Below are 19,921 nucleotides of genomic sequence, written 5' to 3' on the forward strand. Positions count from 1 at the left end.
AGGCCAAGCATTGTGGCAGCCAGTGAAGGCCACGATCTCTTGTTGGTAATGCTGTCCTCACCAAACACTAACTTGGAGAATTGGAGATCCTCTGGTGGCGTTAATTATTGCAAAGCTCCTACACCTGTCTTCATTCATTACTTTGACAAACATCTAATAAACTGATCAACATCCTTCATAGTTAGTGTATGGTATGCCAAGAAAGATATTAGAGTCCAACCAAGAAACTTTGGGGGTTGTTGGATCTCACTTTAATCTCAATTTAATTCCCAGTCTTTATTTAACACTATGGGTGCTTTAATGACCAAGGTTCTGGGAGCTTTTAATCATGATCGCTATCACAATACTAAGATTGGCATTATACAGAAAAGGCCCCTATAGGCTGGTAGTGCTTCTTTAAAACACATTCAGTCATCAGAAAGTCACACAAAGGAGCTTCTTTATGTAAAAACCACAAGGCACACAAGGCAAACAGGTGATGGTGTCAAAAGGCATCATGTTGTGTCCTTTCCTTCTCGTCAGGGTTTGCTCATTTGAATGTCCAAAGACAACGTTGCGAGCCGGTGGCGGTAGCCATGTGCTGACTGATGGCTCCATCACTGAAGCAACAGGTAGTTTTCAGAGGCACAGACCTGGTGCTGAGTGATGGAATCTAGAGAAAGAGAAAAGCAGTTTAGCATTTATAATGGCCAACCACAAGGTAAAATAATAATCTTATATGTACGCAAAGTCGTATTTTAAAGTCTTAGGCGGTTTAGAGCCGTGTTGTCTATGTGTCCACGTGCCCATATAGCACATGTGACTATTTAAAATAAAGGGGTGCCTGGGTGGCTCAGTCATCTAAGGCTCCAACCCTTGGTTTCGGCTCACGTCATGATCTCACGGTTCATGAGTTCAAGCCCCACGTCGGGCTCTGTGCTGATGGTTCAGATCTTGCTTGGGATTCTCTCTCTCTTTGTTCCTCCCATACACACTCTCTCTCAAAATAAATAAACTTTAAAATAAAATGAAAATTAAATTGAAAAAATTCAGTTCATCAGTCATACTAGCCACATTTTAAGTCCTCGATAGGCACATATCCTGCAGATACAGCATATATAGGGTGTTCCCATCATGGCAGAACGTTCTATTAGCCGGGTGGCAGTTTGCCAGTCCATGGCGGGAGAGACCAGGATTGTAATCTCCATTAGCTACAGAAAATACTCTCCGGCACAAGGCAATTTATATATAAATATATTAGTTTTAGTTACGGTACTAACTACACATTCTAGGCTGTGTATCTACCAATCCACAGCCTGTCTACCTCGCTAGTATACAAAGTTAGTACGCACAGTTTCTAAAACGTAGGTCTTCGTATTTAAGTTGAAGAAGCTGGACTAGTCCTGTCAGTTTGAAAGCCTATTATTTTATGAAAATCATAAGAAGTCACCTGGCCCAGGATAAACTATAGATGCAGAACAGGCCAGCAGGAGACTATACTGCTCTAGGCCCTACTTCTATGAGGACGATAGAGGAATCCAATGGGTTGGCAGCACTGGTTGAATTACAAATTAAATTACAGTTAATGTAGTTTTTAGAATTTATTTTTATTTCTTGAGCGAGAGAGTGGGGGAGGGACAGAGAGAGAGAGAGTGAGGGAATCCCAAGCAGACTCCATACTCAGTGAGTAGCCTGACATGACCCTGGGATCATGGCCTGAGCCAAAGTCGAATGCTTAACCGACTGAGCCACCCAGGTGCCCCTACAGTTCACTTATTGATTACAACTATTATCCACAGGGAGAGAGAAATGATACTGAAGGACCTTAAGACATCACGATGATGAACGATAGCAGACAGAAAGTCAAAACATAGGTTTGTTCTATGAATAGGGGGAAAAGATGGAAGAAAAAGGGGTGCATCTTAGCTGGAGCTCTAGATCGTGTCCCAGAAGTTAGTCGTCATTTGCCCAGTGCAAACGCACTTCCACACAAGAGGTCTGAACTGGTCAGCTTTCAGCGGGGAGAAGCACTACCATTTGTCACATGTATAATATACATTATATATCATTAAAATTAATATATCCAGCAGAATAATAACAATTCTTATTAGTACTCAGTAAAACCACTTCTCTCCACAACCCAGTGAAGCAGTATTTTAATATCAGACCTTTATTCGTGGATGTGTTGTACATATTTTCTCTGTTATTCGCCTTTTGACTTTCCTGATGCAAAAAAGTGTTTTGTTTTTGCATTCAGATCATGTAAATCTTTTACTGCAGTTGGACTTTGAACCATAGGTAGAAAGCCTTTCTTTGTACCCAGTTTTAAAGCGTATCAGTCATATTTTTTTCCAGGTTGTAAAACCCTGTAGATTCAATTTTTACACTTAGATTTCTGACAGGATATCATTTTCCAAAGCCAGAAAACATTACAAAAAGGGTGGTGATTTTTTAAATTAATCTAAAATAGAATTTAATGAAAAAAATGCCAAATATTTCTTTTAAAAAAGTGGCATACTTATTCTGACATTTATACCAAAGAAAAAATACATAGGAAGACAATTTTGAAAAAAATGAATAATGACAGACAATTTGACATGCTAGATACCAAAACACATTATAAAATTACAATAGTAAAATAGTATGTAATTAGCACACAACAGATAAATAGACCAATGGGAAAGTCTGGAAACATGTCCACGCACATATAGGAATTTAAGAGGTGAGTCACAGGGCATTCCAAATCAGTGCAGAGGGGACAAGGTACTACATAGATGGTATGATCCCTTCACATCACACAATAAATAGATTACAGATGAATTAACACTGTAAACATTTAAAAAAATGATGGAAGCATTAACAGAGATAAGAGACAGGTTCTGGAGCTCAGGGGGTAGAGATGACCTTCCAAAGTGAAACCCAAATTCAGGTGCCTCAGGAAATAAGGCATTTGAATCCATGAAGAATAATAATTAAATATTAAAACCTTTGTAACCCACAACAATCAATAAACGAAATTAAAAATGAGACAGATTGAGAGAATTTTACACTTAGACCACAGGGCGAGGGTCCATGTTATACACATATTCTGTAGAACAGCGTGAAAAGGAAAAATAGCCAGTGATAAGGATAGGTGACCCATGAAATATAGCTCCCTCTCTAATTATTCATACTCATTAGTAATTTAGTAATTAGGGGACGACAAATTGAGTAATGACACCTATTTGTTTAATTTATCAGATCACCAAATATAAAAAATATGGGTAACGTCCAGTACTGGTGAAGATGTGGAGGAAATGGAGACGTCCATATGCTGTAAAAGTATAAAGTGGCACAGCCGTGGGTACCCAAACTTACAAGTACACGTAAGCTGGGGCACAGTGGTGTCACTGCTATGAATCTGCTCTACACAAACATGCATGCCTGGGATTCGGCGGGGATAATTACAGCTCAAAATAATCTCTTAAAACTGAATTCAAACTGTTCCAGTTAGAACACACACATAAAGCGTATAATGGCAGAAATGGTGGAAATCACCCCAAATGTCCAATAATAAGGAGTGCATGGCTTAATTGCACGTCCTCCAATGGTTAGAAAGAACGAAGTAGCTGTATGTGTGTAAAATGGAAGGCTCTCCTAGAGAGAGTCAAATAAAAACTCAAGGAACAATATGTAACCCTCCATTTATAGAAGAACCCTCAAGCAATACACAGGTTTATACACATTTATTTCTATTTAAATATGTCTAAAAAATCTAAAAAACACCCTTCCAGCTTTACTGTAGTATAAGGAAGGGTTGTAAGATCTGGGTACTCTATGTCTGTCTCTATTCCAGTTCTTTGACCGTGAAATCTAGTGTCACCCCACATATCCATGCATCCATTCATTCACTGTGGTGGAGAAAAAGGTTGACTAGAGAAGAAGTTTTAAATTTAGATAAAATAGAACCCTAAGTGTAACCTCACAACAAAGTCTGTGGCTGGCCCCTCACGCTTGGTGCGGTAGGCTCAATTAACCCATGGACTTTTGAAAAATGGTACTTGAGGTACATGTAGTGTTGAGCTTATGCGTACGGTAAGCAAAGCAGGGATTCAGAACGGAAAAGCATTTGACTGCTGAGTGATGGCTGGCAGCCAGGACATCCTTGTCCAGGGAGCCCCTCGTGTTTCCAAGTTTCCAAATGTAAACACACACATGAAAAATGACTTCTACCCAAGTTCGTTTGTCATCTAAAGATAGTCACTCCCCTAATTCCAATGTCACATCATACAAATGGCCCTCAAACACCCCGTATAATGTAACCAATGGTACAGAGTAATGGTTAGAGTAATGCCAGTCTGCCCAGCAGAAAGAGACAGATGGTATATGAGCACCTCCCGTTAAATTTGCACTGAAAAAAAAAAAAAAGACGTTGTGTTTGTATTTTAACAAGGTTTTTTAGCAGGTCTTGGCACAGGTTTATGCACGAGTTAAAGTTTACTGGCCTTTCTTCTGTGTGGTCTGATGATTAGGATAGTGAAGGAACATGCTGCTAGCTATTTTTTATAGTGTGGTGGTGGGCAAGCCACTTTCTTGAACTAAAACTCTAACTGCCAACAGCCAAATGTGGTTAATGGTACTGTGCGCAGAGAGTGCTAGAACCCTCAGAATGCTGTTGGGAGCTTTATCTTAGCTTATCACAATCAGCTGACTATTCTAGGGCTGAAGCATGAGTGGCCATGTAGCCAGACATTCACTCAATCAAGGAATCAGCTCTCCTACTTAATAGAATGAGGGTCACTCAGCTTCCTGGAACACTCAGGACAGGGTTTTGACACTGAAGGTGCTTTTAGCAGTAGGGATGAGCAGGTTACAAATGACCCTAAAATCCTTTCTCCTAATGAGCCCACAGCTGCCCACTGTGTAATTTTCATCTGTTGATCTCACTTCTCTCTGGAACCACAATGAACAAGACTTCCTCCCCTCTTTTGATGGTAGTCTTGCCAGCTCCTCTTTTGTATGCTGAATAAACCACTACTCCTTCAGTACTTCCTCACGGATCCCGATCTCGCGAAACCTCAGCATTCTCTCAGATGCTCAAATTCAAGTCTAGAAGTCATCTTTGACTCCTCTTTCCTAATATATCACGTGCAATCTATCAGCAAGGCCAACTGGCTCTAGAATTTTTATTTAAAACCTGGCAGCTTCTCACCACCTTCAGTGATATCATCCTAAATGTAACCACCACCATTTATCACCCAAACCACTGCAAGAGCCTGTAACTGCTCTCTCTGCTTCTATTTAAAGATATGTATTCCCCTACTTAAAATCCTATGGTAACTTCCATTTATTCTTAGAACAAAAAAACTGAACTTCTCACCATGGTCTATGAGGGCCTTGAGTGGTCCAGCCTCTGGCTACTTCTCCAGCATCATTTCCAATCAGACACTCCACACTTAATGCCTCTCCTCCTCGTCTACCTTGATCCTAGCTGTTCCTTTGGTCTGAAAGGCCAGTGCTTTAGATCTACACGGGCCCACCCTTCTGTTCATCGTTGGGGTCTTACCTCAAATACAGCCCTTCCGCCAGGGGCCAACCTCACTTTCACTATAAATACTCATACCCTGTTTTCTTCATAGCATTGATCACCAACAGGACTTAAAAAAAAATTATCTTCACTAGAATATAGGTCCCAGGGTGCCTGAGTGGCTCAGTGGGTTAAGCATCCAACTCTTCATTTTGGCTCCAGTCATGATCTCATGGTTGTGAGATCAAGCCCCACATTGGGCTCTGTGCTGCCAGTAGAGCCTGTTTGGGATTCTCTCTCTCCCTCTGCCCCTCACCCACTCATGGTCTCGTTCTCTCTCTCAAAATAAATAAATATTAAAAAAAAATAGAATATAAGTCCCATAGGGGCAAGTATTGTATCTGCCTTGTCAACTCCTATTCTAGTAGTGCCTAGAATATGTTTAGTGCATGATCGGTGCTCAACAAATATAAACTGAGTGAATGACTTGACATATGGTATATTGGAAGGAAATAGCCTGGTCTAAAAGAATGGAGCAGTTCTCAACATTTTTTTCTGTCCTGATATTAGGCTGGAGATGTTCACATATGGGATACTTTCTTTCCCAGAGTATACCAAGGATGTGGGCTGGGTCATAGACAAGATAGTCTAATAGTTTATTCCTAGTATAACAACTTTTGCTTCCCACCCAAGAAATGTGAGTAAAATGACATTACAGGGCTAGCCTTGAATTCACTAGTTTTTGTATTCTGTTTTATATTTATTTACTACTGGGCATAGGAATGCTAATGATTTTACTAAGTGGACCTTATAAAGACCAAGGTTGCTGAATCAGTTATAATCATTTCTCGATTCTCCCAGATTTTTCTATGTAAACAAATGTATCATATGCAAAGAAGAGGACTTGTCTCTTCCTTCACAATTCTTATATTTTCTTTGTATTTCCTTTGTGTGTCTCATCTTATCCCTTTGATTAGGAACTCTAGATCTCTGTTGAAATGAAAGAGTAAGAGCAGACATATGTATCACAACAGTCTTCCTTTTTATGGATGAATAATATTCTATTGTGTATATAGACCACATTTTGTTTATCCATTCATCCATTGATGGACACTTGGGTAAGACACATTATGACTATTGTGAATAATATGGGTATATAGCCAGAAATGAAATTGCTAGATCGAATAATTTCATTTAATTTTTTAAGGACTGACCATACTGTCTCCCACAGTGGCTGCACCATTTTACATTCCCACCAACAGTGCACAAGGTTCCAATATCTCCACGCCGTCAACAATACTTGCTGTTTTGTTTTGTTTTGTTTTGTTTTGATGGTAGTCATTGTAATGGGTATCCAGTAGCACCTCATTGTGATTTTGATCTGCATTTCCTAATCTGATTAGTGATGATGAACATCTTTTCATGTGCTTCTTGGCCATTTGTATATCTTCTCTGGAGCAGTGTCTAGTCAAGTAAGTACTTGGACCATTTTTTCAATTCGTTTTTTATTGTTGTTGAACTGTAGAATTTCTTCATATTTTTTAAATATTCATCTCTATTTTTGCAAACATTTTCTCCCATTTCATAGGTTGTATTTTTGTGTGGTTGACTGTGTCCCTTGACGCATGGAAGTATTTTTTTAAACCTATTTTTACATTTGTTGCCTACCTTGTAGCTTTTTAAAGCAGTGTGCCTTTCTTCCTGCACATGTTCCAAGTCACTGAGACTAAGTGAGCAAGTCAGTCTTTCAGGGATCTCCCAAGCAGACTGGAACAAATAGGGTCTACATTTGAGGAAAGGAAACCAAGACTGTGGGGCATGAGTAAGGAGCCATAAAACCTCCCTAATGCCATGAACATGGCTTTGCTTGTTTGGGCTTTCACCCGGTTGCTGTAAACGTTTCATTGTTTTCCAGTGCTCCTACAGAATTTGTTCAGACAAAGTCGGTTCTGTTTTGGGTGTTTCGTTTTATTTTGTATTGGTGTTTTTGTGGGGAAGATGGGAGCTTGGATCTTCTTGGTCTGCCATTTTGCTGACATCACTCTGTGCAGGTGTCTTTTTTGATGGGTGGTGAGAAGCACACTTTTGATTATTCACTTCTCTAATTTTTAAAAAATGTTTACTTACTCTGAGAAGGTGTGCACACAAGCAGGAGCCCAGCGTGGGGCTTGATCTCATGAACTGTGAAATCATGACCTGAGATGAAATCAAGAGTTGGACGTTCAACCAACTGAACCACACCCAGGTGCCCCTTATTCAGTTTTTTAAATGGTTGAAATTATTCAGATTTTCTACTTCTTGAGTCAATTCTGGTAATATTTTCTAGAAATTATCCATCTTCCCTATTTTCAAATTTGTTGATATAAATTTATTCAGCAAGCTCTCATGATTTTGAAATATCCTTACAGTATCTGTAGTAGCAGCCGCCCCAGTTTCGTTTGTAGAATTGTTCGCTGGACCCTTTTCTCTTCCTTTCTTTCACAACACTGCTAGGATTTTGACTTTTGACTTTCTTCCCGCAAAGAATTCTTTTTTATCTCTCAAAAAACTTTTTTGCTTTGGTTTTATTAATATCTGATATGTTTTTATTATTCATTTCCTCCTACATTCTTGTTGCTATATATTCATTCATTCCCAAGCATCAAAATTTAATAAAAATTGAATAAAAAAATGAGATGATTTAATCCAAGTATTTTTTTCTCTTCCTGAAAAATGGGGAACAGCTTCTTGTTATTTTACTTGGAGGTTGGACCCTTCAGTCACAATCAGTTTCTGTAGCACACAGTTTGAGAATCCCTGCTGTTAGTGGTTGCACAAATGAAGAGAGGCTCTGCTTACCAAGAGCAGAATTAAGATCTTTTCACAAAGGAAGCCTCTGAACTGAGAAGAGGGTGACTAGGAACGCTGGATCTTTAATTCACTGTGTGGTTCTGGTGGAGAAACTCAGATCTCTGTTTCCTCATGGAGAAAAGAAACAGATTTCTACCATGATCTCAGAACTCATTTCCAGCCGTGTAAACAACAGAAATGTATTATCTCACAGCTCTGGAGGCCAGAAGTCCAGGATCAAGGTACCAGCAGGTCTGGTTTCTCCTGAGGCCTCTCTCCTTGACTTGTGGAATAGCTCTTTTCTCTGTCCTCGTATGGCTTTCCCTCTGTGTATGTGCATCCCTGGGGTTTCTCTTCTTCTTCCAAGGATACCAGTCCTGCTGGGTCAGGGCTCCACCCTTAGGATATTATTTAACCTTAAATACCTCTTTAGAGGCCCCATATCCAAACACAGTTCCATTCTAAGGTCCTGGGGTTAGGACTTCAACATTTTGGGGGACACCCTTCAGTCCATAAAAAAAGGTCTACCACTTTAGGTTCTATGATGCTCAATATTAATTGGTTAACATGCAACAATGAAGGAACAGAAGTTCCAAGTTCCATGTGCTCCAGTGTTAATTTACTAGGCCAATATGCAAAGACAGCCAGAACTACTGGCAACATCCCATTAGGGGGCTGAGCTTTGAACTTTCTTTTATGGCTTTACCCTCCTGGCCCAGACACAGGAGTTAACATGGCAGCACTTGCAGAGGGCTCTGCGAATTTGTACATAAGACACAGTCTTGCGAACCTGTCGAAACCAAAATGCTTCGTGTTGGCATGTAAGTGGCTGTCTGGATTCCCCACACTGATGACTGCATTTCTGGTGATGGATATAAAATGTTGCTGTGGTTACACTATTTCCTGTTCCCAGTTGAATATGTAGCTGATTGTCATGTTCTACTTTGTTTTTTTGTTCCTAAGTGAGGCTTAAAAACTGTGCCTTGGCTAGTAAGGTGCAGAGAAGGGTCTTTTATTTTCCAGTTTGTCTGCCTGTCTTTTTTTTTTTTCAACGTTTATTTATTTTTGGGACAGAGAGAGAGACAGAGCATGAATGGGGGAGGGCCAGAGAGAGAGGGAGACACAGAATGGGAAACAGGCTCCAGGCTCTGAGCCATCAGCCCAGAGCCTGACGCGGGGCTCGAACTCACGGACCGCGAGATCGTGACCTGGCTGAAGTCGGACGCTTAACCGACTGCGCCACCCAGGCGCCCCTGTCTGCCTGTCTTTAAAATGTTTTTTTTTTTTTTTTTTACTTTTCTATCACTGTTGATGCTCACATCCAGTGACTGGAGGTCAGCTGGCATAAATTTCACAAAGGGGAGCCAAGTGAGACAGGTTAGGAAATTTCAAAGATAACCATCTAGGACCACTAGTTGACCAATGAATGCAATTAAAGGGAAATACACTTTCTGAGCACACTCTTCCCATATCTTTCCAAGGCTAACACGTACTCTTTCAGCAGCTTGCAATTAATTTAAAAAAAGTCATTATATATTATATATATATATATATATACACACACACATATATATTATATATATATAATATATATATACATACACACACTTTTAAAAAAGCTATATATTTCTTAAAAGCTTATACACACAAGATGTTGAAATTATAAAATTCCACAAATCAGTTTCAGTTTTAGTTCTCATTTATTTCTAGCCTGGTAGAGGTCATCCATTTGAGAACAACTCAAAACAAAAATAATGTGTCTTATTGTCTGAGATTGTGTCTTAAAAGTGTACTGCCACTTTCTGCATGGTTGCTGAACTCCTGGGGGTGGAAGCCAAGGTATGAGCGTGGTATCAGGTCATGTTCTGAGGAGGGGGCAGGCTGGGGACAGACTGGCCCCCGGGTCTTTCCTTTCTCTTCTTCTCCTTTCCATCCTCAGCAAATGGCTTCACCTCCCATCTGACTGGTTCCTTATCTATGCACTAAAAATGTGGACTACCAGGGACCTGAAGACTCCTGATATTATCTGTTTAATCATGCACCCTAAGGGCTGAGCCTCCCGAGTGGCCTCCGTTTAACAAAATGCCATGTTTAAGAGCATGCATTTTCCTGGGCCTAGTTCTGTGGTCAGCCATCTGGGGAAACAATGATCTACGCTAGCCTGCAAAGGCCCACATGCTATCAGAGATCTTTTTCCTGAAAACAATGACATGCGGAGACATTCAAATCAAATGCTTTTTATAAGTTATAAGGAAATCATGCTGAGGCTAATTTTTTTTCCCCCTTCGGCACCGCTGTTGAGCATAGTACACTATGTTCCCACCATAGCATAAAATGTATGTCTTATCACTTGAACATAGCCCAGACAATAAAAGGGCGCCCGAGACTGGAAATATGTCTTCTGAGAAAGGCCAAACCAGCCTTAAGTGATAACACCAACTGGGGACGAAGAGAGTGAAAAGAAATGATTACAGCACAAAAATTCGCAGACTAGTGATGAATGTACTGGGGTCTCAGGGCTCCCAACCCCTGCCGAAGGCCTCACTTAAGACGCCAGCCAAGTTACTTGGGACTTTCGCGTCTTAGTTTCTTGACATGTAAAATGGGAATTCTACTCTATGGGTGTGCTGGGGGAAAGAAAATTACTGGAAAATGCTTCCATTCCAACGTCAGGTAAAGGTAACATTTTGTTTCCTCGTGCCGGGAATTTGGTTTTTGTTTTCCTGTTTATTTTCATACATATTCAAGTGCCCACAAGTATTTTCTCTCTCAAAAATCCCCATTTCTCCTCCTGGTGGAATGATTCATCGAGAATCTTGGCCTAAGTATACTGCTGTTTCAGGGAAAATGGACTCTGGGGAATGAATTGGGAACATAATCATGGCCGTTCAAACAGCCTCGTTATAAGGCAACTCAGCGTGTGTGAGACTCTCCACGGAGCAAATGAGTAAGACATGGGGAGCCCTGTTTGGAGATCTCGTAAGTTCACACCGTTCTATGCCAGCAGCCAGGAGGGTAAGCTGGCTGAATGCTCCGTGGTCACCGCTGAGCAGCCGCCTCCAAAGAACAAGCTAGACGTCAGGAGAAAGTCTTATACTGGAATAATCATTTGACACTTTTGTTTGTTTTTAAATAGAAATGTTGGATCAGACAGTGAAGGGATAAGAAGGCTTATCTGCAGGAATCTAGTCCTAGGATGTTGGAGGTCTTAGGCAAAGAGACTTTTTTTTGGTGATGTCCATCTTTCCTTCTATCAAAGAAACAACAAAACAAACCAAACTTCTCGGGGGTTTCTAGTGGCTTAAAAAAAGATAATAATGATGATCTGTCCATCCCTTGTGATTTTATTGTGACTGCATAAACAAAGATGCCACAAAACATAGGAATAAACATAAAGGTCCTAAAAGACAAAACCTTAGGACCTTTATTTTGGAAAGCAAACTGTAAATCTGAAAGTGGATGCAACAAGCTACTTTTTTTTTTTTTTGAGAATTTTTTTCAGACTTTAAGAACTACCCAAAGCAAACTACTCTCTGGCCTCAGGGACTCCATCTTACATGGCAGCGGACCTTCTAGTTGGAACAAATTTAGAGTATTGGTTTCCATCATGTCTCACAAAACAACTTTCAGCTCAGTGCCTTAACATGGGTTTAATTTTAACTTAAAAGGGATTTTAATTGCACAGTGTTTCGAGAATAACGTTGCTGTGTCAGTGGACACTGTCACCCAATGACACGGGACAATGCCCAGCACGCATGAGGATACCCTGCAACTCTCTTGTGCGATCTCCTTCGCCCATCGAGGGAAGTAAGCAGGGCAGAGGTTATTAGTCTGTTTAACAGATGAAGTAAATCAGGTCCGGAGAGCATAGGTGATTTGCCTCCGGTCAGAGCACAAGCCAGTGGCAGGACCCCGACGTGAAAGGGAATATGCACTACTCAGGACCATGTTGCTTGTGGGTCTGTGCACGCGTGTAGAGATGTGCAGATGAAATCTCCTTTATGTGCACAAAGCTGGAGCTACCGTAACTCAACTCAAAAAAGAGAAGAACATAAACTCATAAATATTTGAAAAATACACATTCTAATACCCACCTCACCACAGAGGACCGGGTGCAGATCGGGGCAGTGGCCAGAGTCAGGGGGACTCACCTTACGGGTGAGGATTTCACCACGCTGCCGAGAGCCAAGGATTCCAGAACGCACAATACCCGGAAGTTGCCAAGGGCACACGCAGATGGTGTAATCAATGACAAATCAGAAACAGGACATGAATTATGGGAGAGGAAAGAGGCTTGGGCCCCCAGCTCCAGCTCTGAATCTCGGAGAATTCCACAGGGCCTTGTGAAGGTTAAGCGCTGGGGTCAAGCAGGTAGACCTCTGCCTACTAAAAACCCACGCGCAGAGGGGCCGAGGGGCCAAACAACCGGAGGAACTAGCAGGCGGCTGGACCGTGCACGAGGCAACAGGAAGGGGCGACAGAGCTCCCCAGCCTGGAAATACTAATCATGCAGACCCAGACGCCGGCCCTGTACACACGGTACACAGCCGACGCTGAAAAGATTAGTTGTTGATATGGACTGTTGATAGCCATCGTGTGCACAGTTCCGTTAGCTGAACGAGACAGCTGTCTAAAAAGCAAAATTCTGGTTTCCAGTTGGTGTCATTTTGACACATGCACTTTTCTAAAAACAGCAAAACAAGAACCTCTGTTTCAGAACATAGGATGTTTTGAAGGTTATATTCTTGGCATTTAGAAAGGAGTCAACAGCCTCTTGGCTCTTGGACTGTAGCTAAAATCATAGATTTTTTTTTTTTTTCTGAAATAAGTTTCCAGGCAAAAGATAAATTACTCTGCATCAGATAGTAAAAAAAAAAAAAAAAAAAAAAAAAAAAAAAAATTACTCTTGATTGCCATACTTTCAAAATATATCAAAGGATGACCATCAATCATTTAAAAGACATTCATAAATATCTGTAGTGATCTATGAATAAAACGTGGACACAGTATCTACTTATCTGTTAAAGGATGCTCTCTGGGAAGGGGTGAGGAAAGCCAGGAGTTGGGAATTTAGAGACGAGGGGGGCAAACAGGAGGAAGCAGCAGGAAGACAGGGGACAGAATGCACTTCTCAGGTCTCCAGAAGCCAGGTGAGGATCCCGCCTCAAGGTGCTGACACTGAATTGGACCAGTGAGGGCTGAAGAAGGAAAGGTTTCAGGAGAAACCAACTCTGACTTCCGGCCCCCCGGCTGCGAGAGACGAAATCCCTGTTGTTCTAGTGTCCCCGTCTGTGGGACCTGCTCTGAGAGCCCCAGCAAGCCTGTACGTTCATCAAACCCAGAGCAAGAAGGTTTATCCCCAGAGCGGGGCCCTGAACACCCCAGCACCAGCAGCGCACGAGCGCCGCCCGTCCCGGCCTCCCCTGCGCCGACCCCTTGCTGCCGGTGGAGCCCGCCTCCCACTCCTGCTTGGCCTACTTCTCCTGGACACCGCCCCCCGATCCCCCAGAGCCAGGGTACCAGACACAGCCCGCCCGTCACCACACCGTCAGCCTCCTGGAAAGAGAGCTTCTCTGCACCTCTTCCGCTTCCGAATGGAGTCACGTGTCCAGCACTGTGAATGCCGCACAGCCAGACGTGCACATTGGCTTCCTGTCTTAGGTTTTGAAATAAAAACTATAGCTCCTTTTGTACCGCTCTTTGAGCAGGTGAACAAACGAGTGTCAGGAGAAGCGGGTGATGCTCTGGGGAGGGGGGCGGTGGGGGGGAGCGGGTCCTGGCAGCCGGGTGCTGGCCCACCGCTCTGGGAGCAGAGCAAGACCAGGGCCCGGGGAGCGGCCATCTGAGCTGAGGGTGGACAGGCCTTAAGGTGTGGGGTAGCTGTGGGCAGGCTGGGCCTTTTTCACACTTGCTAGTGAGGTGAGTCAGGTGACTCTCTGTCCTGGTGAAGTCTACTTTGGCCGACAGTAAAAAGGAGAGTGTCTGGATTGGCTTGAGACCGACAGTCATTAGCGGATTCTGTGAAAGGCAGATGCTTGGATGCTGAGACGTCCATCCAAAAGCCCCGCGGCTACACGGAAGGGGGGCGTGGGCATCGGGCTTCCCCCAGAAAAGCCCATTTGTGTGCCTGGGACCACAGACCCCAACAGCTACTGCGCTCAGAAGCACCCGCCCCGCCATGCCCGTGAGCCGATCCCTACCTAAGATCCATGTTTCTGACAGATACTTGACGGTCGCCCTCCTCCTTCCTTGGGAGGGTCCGATGAAGATGCCGGCCTGGCGTGGAATTCTCGTGATCTGACCCCCACAGAGGACGACCAGTTCCCATAGCTTGGTTCTGGGGGGGTTGCTGGCCGGGGCGATGAACATCACAGGCTGGTCGGCAAACAGGGTTCCCTGGTACTGTCCCGCAGATAAGTGGCGCTCCAGGCGGCAGAGCTGTTGGGCAGAGACAGGGAAGATTACCAAGGCACTGAGTCATGTCATCGTGTAGGGCAGCTCAGATGCAAAGTTCCCTTCCTTTTTCGGAAGAAGAAAAGACTGAATGTAAAGGTGCGCATTCTCAGCTGAATTCTGAATTCCGAGGATCCAGGGGAGGTAATGACATTTAATGATAGTGACAGATAACGAGCAGATAAAATTGACATTTGCTGAAGCAGCTTGCAAGCAAAACTGTAAACAAATTTATAGCCCTCCTCCCCCCCCCACCCCCCAAAAAATTTTTAGGTTTTGAATTACTACAAATCGTAAACCAAAAGCTTGAAAAGGAATCAACTGTTGAGTGCGGAGAACAGCACCTGCATCCTGTAAATGCTATTCACGTTCTTTGGGAGGGTGTGGAAGGGAAAGCAGGAGCCTCTAGAAGGCAAGCCCGGCTGCCCTGGGCCAGCACCGGCCAGTGCAAGGTGCCTCGGGGCTCCCGCAGCACGTGACTCTCACCAGAACCTCCGGGGTGCCCTGCACCCGGCCCTGCAGTGCCGGCAAAGGGGGAAGGAGGCAACACGGAGTGGAGGTCCCAGACAGAGCTAATCCCCAACACATGAAGCTGCGGGGGGTGGGGTGGGAAGCATCTAGAGGCTTATTTCACTGAGTCATTGTGGAAATGGTGATGAGCAGTATCGGAGACAGTGGGAAACATTTTCAGAAACAACGATGTTAAATTGTTCTCCTTTTGGTCCTGATAAAGTTGTGGTCGGCTGGCTGACCCAAGGGACAGTGGAAGGCCTGCTTACTCTAAACAGACATTTCACTAACTACAGATTAATAAAGACTTCTTTTTAAGTGTAGCTACCCTGTGGGAGATGTTGAGGGTGAACTGTCATCCACATTTTGACTATTTTAATCAGCCGATTTCCCTGAGGACAGAACTGAACATTTCAGATACATGGGCTCAGCGAAATTAAGGATTTGGAGTGGAGATATGTGGGAACAGGGATAGAGGGGAGCATCTCAGGGAGACATAACCTGCGTGGGGCAGTGTGGAGGGAAATGCCTGCCAGTCAATGGCTGGAGGCTGGCCCCTGAGCACAGAGAGGGGCCGGCTCTGGAGGTGGGAGGGCAGCAGAGGACCCCTTCCTCGGTCTCCATCACTGACCTTCTTCCACTAGGTTTTCATACTAAGAAAAGAAATTTCTTGATGAAAAACGTTGCCCCAACAGTAACACAATCAGCCCAGTACACTTAAATATGGCCGTGGAATCAATTCTCTTTACTCATCACCACACAACGTGTGATGACTTTGTTTAATGCTTTTAGTAATTTCCAGATTCCCTGTGAGATAGGGGGTAGAAAGGGTTTCATTTAATTTTGCAGACGAAGACATTTAGGCGGAAGCTCGTCAAGCTTTGGCTAAATGGTGAGTCAAGCTGCAAGAAACAAGCCACAATCCCCGAACTTGGTGAGTCACTGGACCGTGTTGCATTGTAACTGCAGATCAAGAAATAATCTTACTAAGGTTTGACATAATCATGCATTAAAAAAACTAATTATAAAAGTAGTTGGTAATTGAAATGATAAAGAAGGGTACAAAGTAGAACAAATTCTCCACACTGCTGTCTGTTAATCAAATTCATCCTTCTCCCGTCCTCCTCAGTGGTAGGGCATGATCTCTTTGGGGGGTGCTAATCTGTGCAGGGCCATGTGTTCAAGACAGGGGCCCCTCCCAGACCAAGGTAGGACTCAGGATTGGTCCAGGCAAATCATGGTGATCTCATCTCCCTTTCAAAGGATTGGGTCTAGCATGGACTAGACTTGATCATGGCCAATGGGATCTGAGAAGAAGTCTGCTGAGGGCAGTCTTTCTTCACGGATATAAACCAATGCATAAGCAAAAATACCTCTCTTATTGGCTGGACTCTGTCATAGTGATAATAGGACATCTGGAATTATTGAAGCCACCTGAGGCCATAAAACATGCTGAAAATAACTGAGTGGGAAGGCCTGGATCTTGGATCATGTTTCTAAGTCACTGGATTGACCAAACCCGGAATTATCCTTTTTCCCTGCCCCCCCCTCCCTCTTTCTGTGTCAGGGGAAAACTTTTTTCACTTCCTCACACTCCTCTTTTGTTAATTTGTGTTTCCAGAAGCACAATGCATCCAGATGCTGGTCCTCAGGCCCCTGCCACCTACCAGAGGTAACCCCTGTTAAGTGTTTGCTATGTGTTTTTCTAACCTCTGTACAATGTTCACGCACAAAAACATTCAGGAGATGATTTTTCTTTTTTCTTCGTTTTTAAATGTTTATTTTTGAGAGAGAGAGAGAGAGAGAGTGAGAGAGAGGGAGACACAGAATCCGAAGAAGGCTCCAAGCTCCGAGCTGTCAGCACAGAGCCCGATGCAGGGCTCGAACCACGAACGGTGAGAATGTGACCCGAGCAGAAGTCGGATGCCTAACCAACTGAGCCACCCAGGTGCCCCAGGAGATGATTTTTCTTAACAACAACAACAAAGCAAGATCAAGTCTGTATCTCGGTATATGGATAAGCAGTAAATCAAACCCATACTGAACCCAATAGGAAAGGACATGTGTAAACCTTTCACATGGTTAGAATGTGACTTGAGTACCTGATTGCTTTGGTTCTTCATTCCCCTCCCACGTTTATTGAGTGCTTACTCCCTACCAGGCACGTGCAAGATGCTGGGGGAGCAGAGAGGATTAAGACATAGTCCCTGACCTCAGTGTAAAGCACGTAATACAAAAGTCAACATATGAAAATACTTCCTCTTATTTATTTATTCAGCTTGAAATTAAAGGAGGCAAAGAATTACAAAGATCTTATTCTTTCCTCAAAATAATTGAGGCTACGTGCATGCTGACTTTCTAATCCTAAGTAAAATAATTTCTGGGAAAGCTTAATCAAGATTTAGGTTACTTAAAATTAAAAATTAATTTGGGAATTTATCCTAGGAATACACTCCTCGATGTATATAAGGACACGCATGGACAGGAGTTCATTGCCATAGAAACGGTGATTGGCAAGTTTTATTTATATTATAAATATGATAGGACACGGGATTCTCCTTGTTACGGAGCTTTCAGCTACACTCATTCTCGAAGCGGAAGGTCTCCAGAATGTGATCCTTCCCCAACAGTCCCCGAGGACAGACTGCCCTGGCTATTGTCCCTGCGAGTCTGTAGACACAAGTTCCTGGGCAGCCTTATCCTGGAGACCACGCTCTGTCTCTGAAGGCACGACGGTAAAACTGGTTTACTGCTGTATGTGCTGTTGCCTTACGAATTCTGACCAGGGCTAGTCAACTTGACTCTCTGGCCCAAAGCACAGTTTTGTCCCCACGGGTACATTCTTTTTTTTTTTTTTTTTTTTTTTTTAAATTTTTTTTCAACGTTTATTTATTTTTGGGACAGAGAGAGACAGAGCATGAACGGGGGAGGGGCAGAGAGAGAGGGAGACACAGAATCGGAAACAGGCTCCAGGCTCTGAGCCATCAGCCCAGAGCCCGACGCGGGGCTCGAACTCACGGACCGCGAGATGGTGACCTGGCTGAAGTCGGACGCTTAACCGACTGCGCCACTCAGGCGCCCCCCCACGCGTACATTCTTGAAAACCAGCTGAGAATTAAAAGGTTACTAGCAGCACAGAAAGCGAAGAGGACAGCGGAGCATGCCGTAGGTGCCCGAGGACGCCCTCCGACCGCGCCACCTTACCCCGAAAGGCTTTCTCTTAGTTCACGGTTGAGGAGAAAAGCCTCAAACGCACAAATTTCAAAGTTAATGTGCTGTGCATTATCCTTACCTTCTCAAGCCCCTTTGCAATAGCCCTTCTTGGCAATTTGTTCTAAATTCTCGTTCCATTTCACACTTTTCAACAAATGCGTGCGACAGATGCTGTCAACTGTAGAAACGGGTCGGGGTGGTGTGGGTGCCAAAGGGGAGCTCACTGCAGGGCTGACTGTGGTGAGCCGTTTCTGTTCTTCACTCAGAGAAACCCTCAGAGAGAACCAGGTCTGTCTACATTGACCTAGGAGTTTCCTGCTAAAAGCTGTTAATTTTTTTTGGAGAATCGTAACTCTCTTACTGGTTCATTTTATCTAACTCCGATGCTGTAATGGTTCCAAGGAGAACTGACACATCCATAGATTGGGTATATGGGGAAGGACCGGCAACTGATGCAAAATACTGGCTCTTCCACGGGGGTGAGGCGTTCCCTCCGCCAGACAGGATTTAGCTCCTGCCCACAGACAAGATTCATTTGCACCACCAGCCGGTCATTGCGCCTCACAGAGCTGGGAAAGGCTAGGGGCGGTGTGGGCCACGATCGGACAGCCGGAAAAGTGACCACAGTCCAAAAAAGTGCAGTTTTCCAATGAAGCACTCAATTCTCCCTGCAAAGCCCAGGGTATCTGTTGAAAAATCATGGAAGGAAAGGGGATTAGCGGACTCCTCTAGGCTTAATTAGCCTCCACGATAAAACAGGACGGGTCAGTAGTCAGGGTGCATTTGAATTCGGGGTGGATTTCAGAAGAGCTCCCACTTTCCCCACGGAGTCATAAAATCATTACATAAATTAACATTTACGTTGCGTGCGTGTGTGGGTAAAAAGACAAGGAGAGGGCTGACCGAAGACAGAAAACTTTTTCTGCCACAAGCTCTTCATTTGAACTCTGGGTTGTGAAGGATTAGGGACTACAAGGGAAGGGTCTTCAGTCAGTGAAACAAAAAAGGTATGAACTGTGCTTTGTAAAAGGTTGCCTTTGCATTTGTGTCGTCACCAAAAAGAGCTGTACGGATTTAAGAGATTTCGGCTCGGAACCTTGCACTCTATTTGCAAGGCAGACCCTACTGTTGACAGAGCTGAGCAATGCCTGTGCCCCGGTGCTTCCAGCTTCCATGACCCCCAGTGATCTACCGCACGGCTGGGAGGGTGTTGACGGCTCACTGACTCCGGGCATGGGTGTTAGATTTCAATTAGTAAATCTGCTTCTCCCTGCAGGTAGAGCTCACCTGGATGATTATTCTGAATCACTGACAGTTTCCATAGGTACCCACAAGCCACGCACAGAAGAGGCACAAGCCCATCATTAGGAAATTCTCACAGCAAAATTCTCTGCTTCTACGTTGGAAGAACCAGAAGCTCAGGGAGGTTGG

The 19,921-nt window shown here is 43.7% G+C and overlaps 1 protein-coding gene across 3 annotated transcripts in view; it reads right to left on the reverse strand.

The window, feature by feature from the left end:
* Positions 1-228: 228 nt before the first annotated feature.
* Positions 229-19,921, reverse strand: part of MCPH1 (microcephalin 1) — a 271,742-nt gene continuing 252,049 nt past the window's right edge. The window contains exons 13-15 of one of the 3 annotated variants that reach the window (XM_047090437.1): positions 14,515-14,752; positions 12,466-12,489; positions 229-652 (exon numbers count right to left, since the gene is read on the reverse strand). In XM_047090437.1, coding sequence (XP_046946393.1) covers positions 12,482-12,489; positions 14,515-14,752 — 246 coding nt within the window. In that variant the 3' untranslated portion in view covers positions 229-652; positions 12,466-12,481. Of the gene's footprint in view, positions 653-10,368; positions 12,348-12,465; positions 12,490-14,514; positions 14,753-19,921 lie in introns of those variants that run through there. The other 2 variants (XM_047090439.1, XM_047090436.1) reach the window with 2 other exon arrangements.

Source organism: Lynx rufus, unplaced genomic scaffold, assembly GCF_022079265.1.
Source record: "Lynx rufus isolate CCGP_SWC_20201006 ecotype Redwood Valley unplaced genomic scaffold, mLynRuf1.p SCAF_3, whole genome shotgun sequence".
Classification (NCBI taxonomy): Eukaryota; Metazoa; Chordata; class Mammalia; order Carnivora; family Felidae; genus Lynx; species Lynx rufus.